General features: G+C 40.5%; 1 protein-coding gene across 1 annotated transcript in view; it reads right to left on the minus strand.

The window, feature by feature from the left end:
• The window catches only part of Enpp3 (ectonucleotide pyrophosphatase/phosphodiesterase 3), a 71,560-nt gene that overhangs the window by 49,464 nt on the left and 3,451 nt on the right, over positions 1 to 18,645 (minus strand). The window contains exons 2-6 of the mRNA XM_051175398.1: positions 17,795 to 17,870; positions 10,585 to 10,707; positions 9,291 to 9,416; positions 5,226 to 5,286; positions 151 to 248 (exon numbers count right to left, since the gene is read on the minus strand). Of these exons, the coding sequence (XP_051031355.1) occupies positions 151 to 248; positions 5,226 to 5,286; positions 9,291 to 9,416; positions 10,585 to 10,707; positions 17,795 to 17,870 (484 nt within the window). The remainder of the gene's footprint in view (positions 1 to 150; positions 249 to 5,225; positions 5,287 to 9,290; positions 9,417 to 10,584; positions 10,708 to 17,794; positions 17,871 to 18,645) is intronic.

Genomic DNA, 18,645 nt, shown 5'->3' on the forward strand with positions numbered 1-18,645 from the left:
ATATATAGATCACAGGGGTAAATCCCTGAAGTCTTGAGAGGACCCGGGCCTGAGATGAACCAGTGATGCTGCTAGAGGGGAAGTCCTCCTCCAGACACAGGGTGAGTGGGTGGCTGTGTCATCTGCACTCAGTCAGCTCTCAGGACTTACTCAGTTTGTTGATATTCGGCATGAGAGTACTCCATGTTTGTAAATACTCAGCTCTGAAGCCGTCCATGGAAAACAAGATGACCGGTGGCAGGTCAAACCTGAAAATGGAAAACAGAAACTCTACCCATGGTCTCGTACTACCTACCATTCTCTCCATTAGAAAACAGAAAATAAAGAAGACAATGGTCCCGAGTCAAGCAACAGTCTCTGAATTTCAACCACCTTCTCGATGTTCCCATGAAATAGATTTGATAACTATTTTGTGATGTGTTTCTCACTCTAAAGTTTCATTCTTTGACTTTGTGCTCATATCTTAGGATATTAACAGGTAGCCCCAAATTTTAAAGCCTTTCTACCCCAGTATTTGCCATAAAAGGATAAACACCAATTTTGGAGTTATAGCCATAAGCTGTATTTTCAAAATTTGTTATTTATCTTCACTTTTTGACTTTTGCTTACATGATACACATGTCTTGCATAACTTCAAACATTTTTGCTAGCTAAATTCTGCCATGTAGCCATCACTGAGATCAATAAACAGAACATCAATAATGGCCCAGATTCCTTCTCACTGACCTCAGCAAACCCCATCTCCAACCAGGATAAGCAGTTCCTTGATTTTTAGGAACAATTGTTCCCACTTCAGTACTGAATTTATATATAAATTGAATCATACAGTATATATTGTGTGGCCTATACTCCCTTTTGCTTGGCCTTCATCATTTTTGAAAGTAATCAGTCTTGAGACTTAAAATAAAAAAAGCATCCCTTGTAACTTGTGTTTAGTTTTCATGCATGAATGAATCACAACACATTCCTTTCTCTGTTGACAGGCATTTGGACGTTTTGAATGTGGGTTTGTCATGAACAGCAACTATGAACACAGATTTGTTTTTCACAAGAGTGCTTGAAGAATGGGTACTATGCCAGGCAGAGGCAGGAGAACATCTTGAGTTCAAGGCCAGTCTACAAAGTGAGTTCCAGGAAAGCGATGGCTGTAGAAGAGAAATCTTGTCTCAAAAATGAGAGAGAGGGAGAGAGAGACAGAGACAGAGAAAGACAGAGACAGAGAGAGACACACAGAGATACACACACAGAGAGAGAGAGGTATGGCAAAGCAAGTTTCACCTCTGTGCTCAGTTATATATCCCATTGCTTTTAGCAAAAACATGCTATTTTTTTTTTTAAAAAAAATTGACTAGAGTAAATCCTTAAAATTCTGATAAATTACCCAAATATGACTGAAAACAAAAGTCCTCCATATGACTGAGTCAAGCTAAAACTTGTGTGGCCATCACTTTCATATTGTAGAATTATGAAGGGGATCTAGAAAAACAGTTTGTATGGTTGCTTAGAATATTTATTTACTGCAGAATAAATAACAGATTTTTGTCTAAGCCATTGTGTAGATGCTGAATTGAAAGGTATAAAGGAGTCCCAGGAAATGAAATCCAGAGGTGGCGTGCAATGGCCAAGGGCTGGTTCCCTTTACAGAGTCAAGCACACAGAAGACCAGATTCAGTCTCTATGAGATGAGGACAGGCTTTCTAGGAGGTGTGACTGCTGAATGACCAGTAGAGATCATACAAGAGAATGGGACAAATGTCCAACTGGAGCAGTACGCTGCACATGTGCCTAGAGAGAGCTGATACCTACAAACACGCTTGAGTCTCAAAAGCATTGTGCTAAGCCAGGGGAACCGAATATGAGAGGATATAAAGCATGGTTCCATTAATGGGGAAAAGTAAATCAGGGCTCCATGGCAAAAGAGACCAGAAGCCTTTAGAGGAGAGCCTGAGAAGGGACATGAGGCGTTTTATTGTGGTGGGAAAATATCTGATGTCTTGTAAGTGTTCTGACTGCTAGTGACTGAGACTTGTGAGTTTCCAAGTTTTATTGTATCATATACTTAAAACAGGAGCATATAGGAAGCATGTCTTGACTAGTAAATAAAAATGAAAAACTGGGACTGTTTGAACTGCGATATGTAGAAAACACATACATTAAAAAAAAAAAAGATGTTGGGGGCACACACCTTTAACCCCAGCACTCGGGGATGGGGGCAGACAGACCTCTGTGAGTTCATGGCCAGCCTGGTCTACAGAATTATGTCCAGGACAGCCAGGGCTACACAGAGAAACCCTGTCTCAAAAACAAACAAACAAACAAAAATACGGGTTAGAGAGATGGCTTAGCAGCTTAGAGTGCATACTATCCTTCAGAGGGTCTGAATTCAGTTCCCAGCATCCATGACAGATGATACATAAGTAATTCCAGCTGCAGGAATCCAATATCATCCTCCAGTTTTTATAGCCACTGTAGTCATGTGCATGTATCCCCATACAGCACATACCCATATGCATGATTACAAATTAAAAATAAGTATTTTTTAAAAATAAAGTGGCACGGTCGTTATATTAGAAAATATATGGGCACCAAACTTGGGTGTTCTAAGAGGGCAGCAAGCACTATTGATCCCTGAGCCATCTCCCCGGCCCAATATTAATATTCATCTTTATGGATAAAGCTCCAACAAGTGCCGAGTGCAAAACCCCATGGGCAAAACCAGCACTCAAGCTTTGTTGTCCATCCGTGCTGTTCTTCTAGAGGCTGCTGAAGAGGGCTGTTGAATCTAAGAGTTGGCATAAGCCAAATAGTGTGTCATAGAGCCAGACATGTTGCCTCTCAATGAGGGTTTCCCTAAATTTAACCAAGAGAAGGGAGATTAATCAGTTACATGGCCAAAGTAAAAGGATGATTTGTCCTGAATGTAGGGAAGGTGTTGTTGTTTTGGTAGATGGATATGCTGTGTCTATCAGATTGTCTTCTAAGTTGCTTTGATTATGTTGTTTATAGAAAAGGACTGTAATCAATTTGGGTCAGAGAACTATCCTTTGCAGTGGTCAGTGGTTAATTCAGAGACTTGTAACTGGTCAAAATGATGACAGAAAATTTTTAAATGCTTAGTCACAAATGAGATGTGTGTGTCACCCACTCGAAGGCTCAGGAAACATTGTGAAAAGGGGGACAGATAGGACATAAAAACCACATGAGGGTGTGAGAGGTGTGTGTGCGTGCGTGCGTGTGTCTGTGTCTGTGTGATACATGTAATACTGACTTTCCAGAAACGACTGTTGCAATCTTGAACTCACTATAGCCATGATTATCTTCACAAAATCTCCACATGACCCTGGTGTGGAATGGGGAACTGCTTACAAGCCCTCATTCCTTCCCCAAGCATATCTGCAGATAATGGTTGATGGGGAAGGAGAGATTTTCTTGAGTGCTGTAGACATGATGAAGTGCACACGCTCTTGTGAACTAACTCCCACCCACACCCTTACAAAACAGCCCCAATCAAACGCAATGGGTCACATCCATGCACACAAAAGACCTGAAAGTGGGTTGAGGGAAGCCAGTTGGGGAGAAAAGAGGGGTTAACAGGAGTGAAAGAGACTAGAGAGAGGGTGAAGGTGTGTGAATACTGAGGGGAAACCTATAGTTGTCCTGGCAGGGAAACAAACCTCAAAGAGGTCCACCTACCTGCCAGTCAACCTGTATCAGACTTGGGGAGACTGATACCAATCGGTTCATTGTCAGCATATTTAAAGCACAGTACAATTAAGAACAAAAATTTCCAGGTAACACTCATTCCAGATACACAATAAAGTTTAAGGCGTGACGACTTAGAATCTCCTTCACAAAATGCGTGTGACCATGAGGGTGGGTTCTATGGCTAAAAAGCCTAGACTCCAGTGTGGTCCCTGACTGACAGCACATAGACGTCAGAGGCCGTGAAGAGCTTATGACATCTCCACTAAGGATGGGGTCTGTTAACTGGGAACTAGGGAGGGATAGAGTCCCCTCTGTGTCTACCATTCCTGGTTTCCCTAGTGATCTACCGTCAAAAAGAGCTTTGTGGCCCCCCAACAGAATACAATCAAAATACATTATGTATATGTACGAAAATGTCAAAGTGGAATCCATTATTACAGATAACTAACATACTTGATAAATATTTTATAAACTTAACTCAGATACTATCCTTGTCTCCTCTGTATTTCTGTGTTCTTTAATGTACATATAAATTAAAAATACTCTGCTCTCTTCTTTGTACCAATGAAGCCTTTCAAACTTCTATTTTTCTTTTCTGCTAAAAGTTGTGGGTTCTTATCCAAGACCCTGGTCTTTACAGGCTAAAATCTGTCATGTCAGACCTTTTATTTCCAAGATCTGTCTCAAGAGCTGTGATTTAATGCGATGCAGTTTTTTAGAGAAAGACATCACACTCTAGGTTGCTCCAAGTGATCCCACTGCCTCAGTTTCCCAAGCAAATGGGACTGCTAATACTGGCATACCACAGTGTCCGGCTCCACACATACTGTTTTTTAATAAAATGACACTATGTTTAAAATGCTGATTCTTCATAAATCCAGCTATTGTTTTCTTCTTTTGCCACCCTTCTGCCAGCCCCAACTGCTGGGCCCAGAAAATGTAGGGTAGGGGACAAAGGAAGGAAGGGAAGCTCACCCTGAATGCAAGGTGATAAGGGGCATGTCTCTAGGCATCACCGAAGTCCTGGGAGCAATGGCCATACACATGGGAGGAGAAGCGTGGTGGATGGACTTCCTTAACAAAGGTCCTCCTGTCACAGTGGACCTTTCTTTCCATGAAGCTCGTCTCCTCCCTTCATTTGGAAGATTGTTTCTTGTAAGGATGTTAATTGACTGAAAACAGTCCTGGCAGGAGTAAATTTAGTCTGAATTTCATTCTTGCCCATAGGACCCTGGGAATGTGATTACATGCCAGCAAATATGTTTAAGTTACTGTGTGGCATCAATAGTAAAATAGTTATTGTATTATAAGAAAATAATACATTAATGTGTCAACAGCAAAGCAAGCAAACGTCTGTTGTGTGTGGGTGCACAAGGGGTCCAAACTTCTGTTAACGATTATATTTTGAGATGAACGTGTGGAAAGTCTACTTAGCCTCGCTGTCAAGGCTATGTGTTTGTTACTAAAGGCCATGTGTTTGTTACTAAAGGAGACTAAGTAATCATACCATTCCTGCTTACCCTTCTGGACACTGGGGCTCCTGGGGTGTGGCACAGGCTTCTGTCACCCACGGGCTTTCTCCTGCAAAGCAGATCATATTGTTTAAGACAGCTGTGCCACATACAAACAGAAAGAAGCAGGGATTTGCTGGCTTGTCTTCTCCAACATTTGACTATTGTCACTCAGATGATTAACTTCTTCCAGAGCATAGCATGCTCTGCCTCCTGCGGTGACAAGGGCAGTGGCCTCTAAAGACTTGACATCTACATTGCTGAGTGTCAGGAAGGAAAGCCTCTCCAGCCAGAAAAAAATGAAAGGAGAATCCATAAATGGAAAGACTATTTCTTCATTAATGGGTTTGTTTTTCTCACACTTCACCTGAAGGATATTTTCACAATGGCTGTAATGATAATTCATTTAATAAATACTGACACAACACCTAAAGAAGAGAGGAAGAAAATCATGAAGAAAAGAAATAGCTAACTGGAATGCTTAGCATCAAACAGAAAATACTGAGAATTCTTAACATCTAAAGTTTCCTTTAGAGAACATTCCAGCTAACAAAGTGGTAATGACAGAAGATCCATGTGACCATAAGCAATTCCTCTTGACAACTCCCACAGAAGATACAAGCAGACGTAATGTGCACCAAGGTGGAGGCAACACCATTTCGTACAAAATGTAGTTTGCAATAAATCAATAAATACCAGAGTTTCAGCAGTTCTCTGGATCTGACTAGTAAGTTTCTGAAACTAAACAGAGTGATTAAATACTTTAATCAATGCATTAAATCAGAAAAACCTTGACAAGAACGTCTGTAGAACAAATGACCTCATTTTTCCAGTATTATAAAATGTCAAAGGCACAAAAAGGGGAAACATAGATTTTTCTCTAAAAGACTTGAAATATATCATTCACTTGCAGTAGCAAGCACCTATTTGCATTATGCTTCAATCTTTTAAAAAACTAATATGAAACAGAGAGAAGATTTTAACATAGATTAGAAATTTGATGAATAAAAATAATTATATATATATATAGGTAGTATTATAATGTTATTAAATTTTTATCTTTTTTAGACACATACAGAGCAGTGATGCTAATGCCAGCCTTGAAAGAGGTAGGGGGGGCAGGGAGGGAGAAGCAGAGACAGAGATGAGCAAAGACAGAGATAGACAAAGAGACACAGAGGAGAGAAGGGGGTAAGAAAATGATGTGTATAATTTTGTTTTAAAAAATTAAAATAAAGGAAACAAGGCTGAAGAGATGGCTCAGCAGTTAAGAGCACTAGCTGCTCTTGCAGAGGATCAGACTTCAATTCCCAGACCCACGTGGAGGTTCACACCCTCTTTGACTTCGGTCTCTATGGAAAATGGTCACAGACATGGTACACAAACATACATGAGGCAAACACTCTTAAAACTATCTTAGAAAGCAAACGAAAAGGAAATGCAAGATTTGGAGATACGCAGATCATAGTCCTAGACTTCCTGCTAATTTCACACTGGGAACCATCTAAAAGGCCAGTCTATACATCACACAACTAGATTAGTATGAATCTAGATTACACCTTTGACAACTCATGGTAACACTTAACTAGTAATGAGCAAGAAAAAAAAATACAGTAAGTAATTCTTACATAACAGCAAATAAACCCCAAATTGCCTGTAAGAGGACAAGTAATTTGGACACCACCAGAGTCTGCAGATTTAATTTCAGTGTCCTTCCCATGCTTTCCATGCTCTTCCCTCTGAAGCAGGGTTACAATCTTGTTGCTTATCTTTCTGAGTCACTAAACCTTTGCCTCGCTCACTCTAACTTTATCTGTAAATCATGCTACCTTTATAAAAATGGTGCTTTGTCAGAATGAGATGGGATTGGCTGTGATATGATAAATGCTGAAGACAGGTGTGGGAAAACAGCAGATGACTCCCTCTACCTGTGTTTGATAGAAATTAATCATAGTTTTTCAAGTTTTCTAAATTTGCAAAATATAAAAGCCATGAACAGAATCTTGCCTCAAATGATTCTAATTCTCTTCAAATACTCTCTGAAGCTATTTATTTAAATCTAAAAAAAAAAAAAGACATGTCTTTAGAGTGAGAATGCACTAAATTCAATTGGAAAATAAACAGGTGACTAGCCCCACCAGACTAATGAATGCATATAAAGCTAAACTCCTGCCCTGCTTATAACAACCTCGTCTCCTGTAAAATAACAAGCAATGCTGCCCAAGGAACTTGGATGGAAATTTTATGTGATTTCAGCACAAGCCTTCAGATAAAATATTGAAGTCACAAAACTGGGAAAAGAGAAGGGAGACTGTAAGGACAAGAAAGATCACAGTCAGTGGGATTAGAAACTAAGCCAACCAGAAACCATACTTGCCTTTCCAGATACTCAGGAAAAATTTTATGACTCAATATTTACCACTAAGCATTTGGAAAATGTTACCATTTCAGGCTATTATCCAGCAAGCCTGATTTTTATTATCTTTAATTATTTTTCATATAAAGTGACTCATATATCAATTTAAAACATACTTTCTACTCTTGACTACAGTAATGTTTCTGAGACAGTTAAGGGTCACTGAAATGATAGACAACATGATAATGTGTTAGGAGGCTCATGTCCCAAGGCTCACACCCATTTTGTGCAGCCACAGAATGGTCATAAACAAGGAATGAAGTAAGGGCCCAGGGCACACCCCTATCCCCTGTGTTAAAAACACGGCAGTTGCAGATACATCCTATTCATGGAGAAGCAGAATATGCCTCTTGGAACCTGCCTTGCACTAGTAATCACTATTAACCAATAAACTCAGACATGGGCAAGTAGGAGTTGGACACTGCCAGTTGAAATTCATTGTTTGCACAAAAGATCTAGATGGGAACTTCTCTGGTAGCTGTGCTGTTTCTGTTTTGTAATTTTTCAGAACTGTGTGTATAAGTTGAAGAGTTGTCTTAACTTTAAAACCAAAGGTGCTTTGCCTGAAAGTCTCTTGGCCTGGGCTTGTGTGTTAGCTTCTCTCTCTCTATTTCTGTGGTTAAACATGGAGACCAAGATAACTTATAGAAGAGCTTATTTGAGCTTAAAGTTCAGAGGGATCTGAATTTGTTGTGGCAGAGAGGCTTAGACCCAAGTGGCACAGCAGCCAGAGGAAAAAGCTGAGAGCTCACATCCTCAACAAACTACAAAGCAGAGAGAGCAAACCGGAAGTGGTAAGGCGACGTTAGCTCTGAAATCCCACCCACAGTGACACACTTCCTCCAGCAAGGCCATAACTCCTGAACCTCCCCAAATAGCACCACCAACTGGGACAACCAAACATTTAAATTCCTGAGACTGTGGGGAACATTTCTCATTCAAACTGCCATACTTCTTTCTATCATTTCAAGACTAATAGAACCCAGCTGTAGCAACGCTTACATTCTACTTTCTGTCTCTTACTTCAAAACTTAGAATTCAATTTAAGTACTCTATTTTGTTTAAAAGCATTAACTCAGTATAGTATAGAGTCACAGGAACAGGATTTTTAGTGTGAAGAGTTTAGTGTCTGTGTAATATGAAATTTTCATAACTCATCAGGTGTTCTGAAGCATTCGTGAGCTTCTAACAACTTCAGATCGCTATAAAGCGAGCTGGTATAGCCAGGAGTCAGATGCTTGCTTTGAGGTCTTGAATTGGCAACATTTCCTTGAGGGCTCTTAGTCCTTAGATCACTCAGGACACAGATTGTTCAACATGTGTGTTATAACTATGTTGTGTAACCATCTCCACACACTTTAACTTTGGAATCTGCCATCCAGTGTCTTAAAGCATAAGTAAACAAATGGCATGCTCACTGGACTGGAAACACCTTGCATTGGACATGATGACTACATGCTCTTCTATCTAAGAAACAGACTTCCTTTCTAAACCCCATTTCATCTCACAGTAAACACATTACATCTTTTCCTGGATGTAGAGTAATAGCTAAATATTCTCTCTATATATCTTTAAAAATCTTCATAGCTCAGGATAGCCCTAAGAAGCTGCATTCCAGTGAACCCACTGAGGTAAATGTGCCGACATCCTCTGCTTACCTTGGCAAACAGTCTTGTAGTCAGCACAGCAGTCCTTCCTCTGCAAACAGTCATCTGCACAGGAGCAGAGGCTCGTCTCTAGTCTGCTCTCCCCACAGCGGAATGAATTGCACGTCCATATTTGAGCTGGAAAAGCATGCAAGTCAGTCCTAGGCACTTAAATGCATAAAACAAAGACTATAAATGCTATGCATTCCTCCCTGTATCCTTACAATACAAACTGTAGACTCCACTGCCCTTGCCTGGGTAGCAGAGAGCAATGAGACTTCATACATTGACCTTGTGCTCTGAGTTTGCAGATGTTCTGGACCCGGATCCTAGTCCCACTAGAGTGTAGGAATCCCCATGGTGAAACATCCTAACATCCTAGCATTGATGCAATATGAATGTACCCATGAGCAGCCTTGTCTAAGGACAGCCAATAAAGAAAGGAAAGCGGCGACAGAAGTAGTAGGAACGTTTAAAATTCCACGGAAACCCAGGCTGTTATATACCATTTTGCTTTTTGTATGGCCATCCCTCAAATGAAAAGTATGGGCTTCTATGTTTTGCACCAAGAAGGGGGAAATGGCAATAGGTAACCTTGTGCAGATATCCAGAATAGATGCTATGGGTTGAGTTGTACAGTCTTAAGAGATAATGAAGACCTAATCCTCATTATAGGTAAATATGACCTTATTTGTAAATATGTGCAAATTATTTGCAAAGAGTCAGGTAAAGTGAAGTCAGTGTGGCAATGCACAGTGCAACAGCTGGCCTTTCCCCCTTCCCTTTCTCTCCTCTCCCCCCTCTTTCTGTTTTGGTGCTGCTTTCCCTTGATATGCCTTCACCGTCGAGCCCAGTCTGGCCTCATCTTCATAGAAACCCTCTTGCTTTGCCTCGTGAGTACAGGGCATGGTAAGAACCACCATGCCCTGATTTGATTTATTTATGAAAGGGGGAAAGCTGGAGAGAAGCACACAGAGAGGAAGGTTGTGTGAAGAGATGCAGATCGTGTGACAGTGACAACAGAGTTTGAAGTTGTGGTATTGTCAAAGACTGTCAAAACTTGCCAATGACTAACCAGACCCTAGAAAAGAGGCATAAAACCCATCCCCTCACAAATAATGCCACCAACGCCTAGATCTTGGATTTCTAGCCCCCACGCTGGACAGAAAAGATTTCAGGATTTTAAGCTACCAAGACTATGGTACTTTGTTATGGTAGTCCTGGAAACCAAGATGTGGTGGAAGGTTGTGATGCCAGAATGACGGTGGTATAACTAACGTTAGAGGACAGACTGTCAAAGCCGTACTTGACTTCACACAGGTGTCTTCAAAGTCCCAGCAGCAGTCCCCTCGGTCAGTACATCCTGAGTCACATCGGCAGCCTTCCAGTCCTCTGTGCGATGAATCAAAGCATTTTTTCCGGCAGCTACCTGTCAAACAAAAGGCAAAATACAGCAACATTTAGAAGTCAGCCAGTGTTTCATCCCTAGATGGTGAGAACACATACACATGCTTAGCACAGACTAAGACTAGATTGATTTTGCTATAGTACAATATGATGAGTCTGCTGATTAAGCGAAATACAAGCCATGTATGAGAGCACGCAGGGTAGGGAGGTAGGACCAAAGTTAGCAAGGGGCAGGATGACTCCACCTAGTCTCAGGAAAGGGGCGGGCTTTTGCAAATTAGCAAAGCCTAGAAGATCAATGTGTAGTTCAGAATGGCTAACAGATTTCAAAAGTGAAGACAGACTGTTGCAGGGAGAGGAAAGCTGCTCATGCCAGGCTAAGAAGCATGAGGCCCAACTGTGTGTGCTAAAGGGAAGTTGCTAAGGAATGAGGAAAAAAAAAAAAAAAGAGCAACTCAGATTTGAATTTAGTGATAAGGGAATGAGAGGATTGAAACTCTCACTCAAACCCAGTAGGGGATTTTAACTCAAAGTAACAAACAGAAAGATGAGAATCTAAAGGAAGGTAAAGGCAGTGCACACAAAGAAGACACAAAGCTTTATATGTAGATACCGCCCCCACCCTCCCCCCCGAAAAGAGGAATAAGTTAACAAGGATTCCTGATATACATGGCAAGGGTTTCAAACAATCTAAGCTCAGTGCTTCTGTATTCTTGAGCAAATAGATACTTACTCAGTCCGACTACTGAGTCTGAACCTCAAGAACCTCAAGAGAGATAAACTAGTGACGCTGGTTTTGGAATCACCAGCATATTCATGGTTAAACAAGAAGGATGTTACAGTTATTTTTAATATAATTTATTATTTATTTGAGAATTTCATGAATGCACACAATGTTTTTGGATCATATTAACCTCATGTCTTATCCCTGACTACTCCCAGATACAGATCCAACCCCCAACTTTCTTTCCTTTTTTTTTTAATGGTTCACTGAATCCAATTTATGTAAACCATACACACATACAGGTATGGGGCCATCCACCAGATCGTGGCCATCCTATCAAGGGTCAAAACCTTAAAGAAACCTGATTCTTTCTCCCTTGCAACCAGCAGTTGTGAATAACTTTCCAACCAGGAGTGGGGAGTCCTATCCCACCCCCCACCGTCACCGCCACCTGTGCTGGCCTGTTGACAGGCATGATCTTGAGATGGGAAACTACAGCTGCTGTGGGTTCCTGGACCCCTTAGTCCTGTCATGTCCAGAAGACAGTTTCACCATAGTCCTCCCTGACTGCTGGTTCTTTGGACATTTCTGCCCTTTTTGATGTTCCCTAAGCCAAGTATGTGCAACGCTAAATATTAGTTCTCTTTACTATGAATTGAATGAGGGCCAAATAAATGCTTACTATGTACAATTTCCTTATGGCATTTGCTTTCTGCTTTGCATTCCCTGAAAGTCACCTGAAGACAAAGACTACACACAGTAGTATATTTGGGTGAATTTAGCATTCTCTTCATTCCTTGGAAACCACTATATACTTTAAGGTTTGTTTGTTTGTTTGTCACTCAAAATTATATTTTTGAGGCAGGGTGTCATGTGGCCCAGACTGTTGTCAAACTCTCAATAACCAAAGGTAACTTTGAACTCCTGGTCCTCTTGACTCACCCTCCTGACTGTTGGGATAAGAGACTCGCCACCACTTCCATGTTACAGGGTGCTGAGGATTGAACACTATAGCCTTAAGCATGGTAGGCAAGTAATTTACCAACTACATCCATAGCACACAAACATGTTATTTTAGCATTGTTACATTTCAAACAATATGATGAGCATTGAAGTAAAGTGGTAGGGAAAATAAAACCAAAAGCATGGGCATAGAGACTTTACAATAATAAAAGACTTTTTAAATACCTGATGTTAACAAAGTAATGATGAGTTTCATTATATTAAAACAACTGATCAGTTGCAAGGAAAGAGATAGAGTCTCTTTGTATTCTTGCTCATATACAAAAATCAGTAACTATAGAGGCCAAACAAAACTATACTGTCTTGGAAGTCAAGGAGCATATTCTAGACCATCCATTTCAAAATGCATAAAAACAAGTTTAAAAAGGAAGGAGAGTAAGAAGGTAAGATGAAGACAGTGGTACAAGGTATGGGGATGAATGTTTCTCAAAGTGGCAGACCTCTCGAACTCACCTACTCCATTTTTGGCCCCAAAACATATGAAACAGAATATTCTGATTATTTGTATTATCATTACAAAAGTTTGGTGAATATATGAAAAACCAAGTGATATCAATAGATATATAGTTACTGGTATAAATAGGTAAAACAGCTGGAAAAGTTATAGGACAACATGAAACAAAGGACTCAAGTGTTAATTTAAAAAGGTGGGAGAAGAAAGGAAAAGGGAAAGAAGGAGGAGAAAAGTCAGTTGAGTGTGTGCAAAAATATTACATTAATATAGTATATTATCATGCAATTAATATAATATTGTTTAATATATTATTTTACACATTAAAATAATATATACACATAAAATTCCTATAAGAACATAATAATAATAATCTCAGAGGAGGGAACATAGTAGCTGTGCCAAGATGGCAGGAAATATCATTGTGAATAGATGATGGGATTATATTATCCAGTCAAAGCAACGGCTTTTAAACTATAAAAAGGGACAGTTTTCTGTTTTAGAATATTTATTCCTAAAATTATAGTGATTTTTTTTTCTTTTTCCTTTTTTTGGTTTTTCAAGACGGGATTTCTCTGTGTTGCTTTGAAGCCTCTCCTGGCACTCACTCTGTAGACCAGGCTGGCCTCGAACTCACAGAGATCTACTTGCCTCTGCCTCCCGAGTGCTGGGATTAAAGGTGTGCGCCACCACCACCTGACCTAATTACATTTTAAAGAAAAGATCTTATGTATTTTAGAAACACACTCTGAAATATTTTTGGAAATGAAATTATGTCAGGCTTTTGTTTCAAGATAATATTAAAGGGAGACAGTAGATAGATGTAAAAATAAAACAAGATTGGTCACGAACTACTAGTTATATAAACATTTTAAATTATACTTGCGTACATGCTTAAAATTTGGGTCAATTAAAAAAAATTATTTTCATGCTTTTGTTTGTTTTTCAAGACAGGGTTTCTCTGTGCATCCCTGGCTTTCCTGAAACTCACTTCTTAGACCAGGCAGAAGCAGGAGAAAAACTAGAAAGAGAAATATCAGAAAGAAGGAATCAGCAAGTGCACTCAATAGGAGGATGTCTAGGGAAAGGCCAGGGTTTTGCCCCAGAATTCTAAAAACAGGGGACCAGTGATGGGGGCGCCTAGCACCATTGAAAGGGTAGATATCGGCGAACAGGTAAAACAAAATCAGAAGGTGGGCCAGGGATTAGCCACTCTGCTGTCCACTCCGGACTCCAAGACTCAGACTCTGATGGAATTTAGGAGTACTGGCTGTTAAGGAAAGACAACACAGAAAATAGCTGGGCGGGAGGCAACCATGGTACAGTGTAATATGAACAGATGGTCACTGGCCACTGGAGGATGCCAGGGCAGCAAATCCTTAGATTTCTGGAATTTCCTACATCTCCCAATTGTTCAAGGTTCATTTACTCCAGTCACATGACTTGGAATCCCACAGAGGATACTGATAATCACCGCAGTGTATCTCCAGGTAAAACTTAACCCCAGAAGCCAATCTCAGATACCAACTTCCTTCATGACTTCGCCTCCGGGACATCTAAATGACATTTCAAATTTAGCATGTTCAAAATTGAGCAATAGTATCTTTTTATCTACACTAGTGCTACCCAAAGCCCCACCTCCCTGCTATACCCAAATATGAAAACTTTTATATTTCCAGATCTCCATGCAAACAAAAACAAAAACAAAAACAAAAACAAAACACTCATGGGATCATTCTTGAGTCATCTCTTTTTCACTTTATACCCAGTTTGTTAATGTTTGAGGTATAACCCATACAAATGGTCCCAGAATCCAAGAATTTATCGCCACCTGCTTCAAGACAAGGTTCATGTGGATGATTATCCCAGTCCCCAAATTGTCCTCTCTTCTTCTGTTCTTACTTTCCATGTTTGGAACACAGCAGCCTTGGCTCATGCAACAGTTGGAAATGAACCAGATTACACCATTCCTCAGCTTGCTTCCAGTCAATTCCCATTGTACAAAGACCAAGCTTTGATATACCAACCCCTGCAGATTAGCTCTTCTACCAGGCTAAACCCAGCGTGGGTCTGCCTCCCTCTGGTCCTATTAAGTCTAACTCATGACCTCCCTGTTACCCTTTCAGTGGAACACACCAGTCATTCTCCTGAATTAGGCATTTGCATTTGCTCTAGCTACCTAGAATGGTCTTCTGTTGGAATACATTGATGGCTGGTTAGAGGTCACCTTCTGCTATAGCCTGGCAGCTTTCTATAAGCTCAGCAATATGGAAACTCCCTCCCTTCCCAGCAAGGCTTCTGGCTCTCTACCTGCCCTTGTCTATTTGGAGAAAGTTCCTGGGCCTGGCAGACTGGCCTTATCTAATAGCTGTCTCTAAACCAGATGTCTGATTAAACTTTATGTTAATCCTTGGCACGGATTCTTGCTAAAAAGACTTGTGCTAGAAGCTCTGCTATAGGATCTTACTTCCACACACTAAGCCTCGTGATAGGAACAAGCCACTTAATGCAAATTAATGTTTGTACCCCTGGCTCCCCAATCCTGGATATCCTTTATATTCTAGAATAAAGTTAAGCTGATCCACCAAAGTCTGTCTCCACAGGCCTCCCTCTGTTTGTGCTCATGAGCCACGTACAAAGCTTTCTGTCACCTCTTTTGTCTCTTTCCCCTCTCAGATTGATGGCCAACAGGCCAACAGGGAAAGAACACCCCCACATTCTTCCTTGGAGAGTATCCCCTCTTCTTTACTTCCATGAGCTCCTAACTCAAAAGTGTCTTCTTACCCACACCCATTCCCACACACTAGCCTGACTTCCCATTTCATTTTCTTGGTTTGGGTTTCACTCATCATTCCCTAGAAACTGCCCCCTCCTCCTCCTCGCTATATGGCTGAAGATTGCCTTCAACATCTGATCCCCCTGCTTACTCCCCTCTTGGTGCTGGGACCACATGTGCTCCACCACATCCAGTTTTCCTGAATCCTAAACTCTGAACTTCATGCATGCTAAGCAAGGACTAGACCAACTGTATCTTTTCAGGTACATCTTCAGCCTAGAAATGTACACTCTTGAAAGGACTTTTGTCTGTTCTCTTCGCCACTATATCCTAATTAGAAAAACTCAGAGCCCAAGACAATGTTCAGTTTTTAGAGACTAAGTAAAAGATACGTGTACACATGACAATAAAGTTTGTACGAATACACACGCTTTTTAAAAATCCACATGAGGAAGAATTTACATTGCAAATGAGGAAGGGATACATGGAGTAGAGAATGGTTAAAATTGTTCCACACTCAGGCTGAAGGGTTCAAGCACAGAGTGAATAAAAAGAAACCGGGCTGACTGTGCTAAATGTCAAGGAATATTGAAAAGAATGAACAAGGTGGAACGGGTCCTGTGTGGGAAAGGAAGAAAGGTGGAGATGCTTGTAGGAGGGCTGAGAACCTGAGATGAGATAAGGGGAACCATGCCGGGAAGCCAGCCAGGAGCATAAGGAAGTAAGAAACAGGGGAGAGATCTGAGACAATAGGGGATTTTGTTCAGACACTAGCATATGCCTTTTGCAGTCAACTTGTGTGATTTGGAGGATAAAATAACTAAGAAACGATGCCTATTTGTATGCATCAACACCAAAATGGCACCACTGAAAGAGTTTGCCAACATTCATTCCAGCCAGGAACAGCAGCCCCCCTCACAGACACAGCAGTCTGGTGACCACAAGATGGCAGGAATTTTCCAGCTAATAATTTGTAAATTTCTGCTGTGTTCCTGTGTTGCATGGAAGAACTATGTAAATTCTTAAATGATGGCAAGGCTGGAGAATTGTCAGTTAACTTCCCCAAGAGCCTGCTTGATACAGAGATGCTAAGATTTTTCTCAGTGGAGCCAAATGGAATATATTTATCATATTGAAAGAGTTATCAGATGAGTTAAAAACAGACTTGTACTTCACTTTAGTGAAAACACCAACACAATCTATTAAAAATTATAGAAGACCGGCTAATAAGATGACTCGGGAAGCTAAGGAACTTCTCACATAAGCTTGAAGACCTGAGTTCAGTCCTGAGAACACCAGAATGAGTAAGAGAACAAACTCCCCAGATTCTTGTCTTCTGCTCTCTACATGTGTGCTGTGTGTGTGTGTGCGCGTGCACACACACACACACACACACACACACACACACACACCATCATCACCACCACCACATACACACATATCATGCACATATGCATGAGACAAAATAATTTTTTAAAAAAATTATAGAAAATGCTGATATCATCACTTATCAATGATATATTTGCTATTTACTTCAGAAGGATAAAAACAAAGGAAGCTGTCGGTAGTGGTGCATGCCTTTAATCCCAGCACTTGGGAGGGAGAGGCAGGTGGATCTCTGTGAGTTCGAGGCCAGCCTGGGCCAACCTAGTCAACTGAGTGAGTTCTAGGACAGCCTCCAAAGCTACAGAGAAACCCTGTTACAGAAAACCACACACACACACACACACACACACACACACACACACACACACACACACAGCAAAGGGAATGTGATTTTATAGTTAGAGGCATGTATCTCCTATTTTTCTTTGCTTCTTACAAAAATAATGAAGCTTTTATTATGTTCTACTTTTTAAGAATTTGATATTGAGACATGCTGTCTGCAACTAGTTTCCGGAGTTTTTTTTTTTTTTTTTTTACTTTGTTTTCCATTTTGTATGTGAGGGTGAAAGAGTAAAGTCCAGAAAGAACAATGAATAATGTTGATTATGAAGGGGGAGTATTATGGAGGGGGCGCAAAGCAACTTGGGAAAAGACAAGTTGGAATGAATTAAAGGCAGAAGAATGAAGAGACTGTTTATTTTGTTTGTTCAGTTTGGGTTTTGGTTTTTATAAAATGGTGGGAGGTATACCTTGCTGTTCAGGTTTCCTGAGCCCAAGTCCCAGGCCTAATCCAAGCGACACAATCACCAACAAAGCAAGAAGAACCTATTATGAAAAGAAAGAGAAGTCATCTCTATGGTTTTTCAAAAATATAGACAAAATGATAGACAAGTACTTTTCCTTTATAGGTCAATACTAGGCACTCTTGGCTTACAAAATTAAAATAGCTGCACCTTATCACAAAACATACCAGATGCAATAGATGACAACAAAAGCAATGTATTTTATTCAATATCTGATAAAAAGGGGATTTGGACAAATCACTGATTTTTATTTGTGTCTGCTTTTGAAAGACGTTCTTATGTAACCTAGGTCACTCACTGAGTAGTCAAGGATGACCTTAAACTATTCATGGGATTACAGGTTTGTGCCACCACGCCTGCCTTACACAGTGATGGTGAGCAATCTCAGGACTCCATGCATGCTAGACGACTACTCTAGTAACTAAGATACATCCTAATCCCATGAGAAAACGTTTTGTGCATCATTTATTATAGATGTCCAAATTCAACCACTCTGATAATCCAAATATATGTTTGACTCCAGATTGAGTGAAAGCAGAAATTAAAACCACAGGAGTTATTTACCTCCTCCTCCACCAACTGTTTTTCTAACTAGGCTTTTCCTTGGAGCAGAGTTTTCAGGAAAGGATTGTGGCATCCAGCAGAACTATGAAACTCTTAATTGCCACCTAGCCATGTCTTTCATTATGTCTGTCACAGGACCAGGGAAATAACATGAGTCAGCATAGAGCGTGAAAGTGATTAGCTGGAAGGATCTGCTTTGCTCTTCAGTTCATACACACAGCTTCATATGATAG

The sequence above is a fragment of the Phodopus roborovskii genome, unplaced genomic scaffold, assembly GCF_943737965.1.
Source record: "Phodopus roborovskii unplaced genomic scaffold, PHOROB, whole genome shotgun sequence".
Taxonomy (NCBI): Eukaryota; Metazoa; Chordata; class Mammalia; order Rodentia; family Cricetidae; genus Phodopus; species Phodopus roborovskii.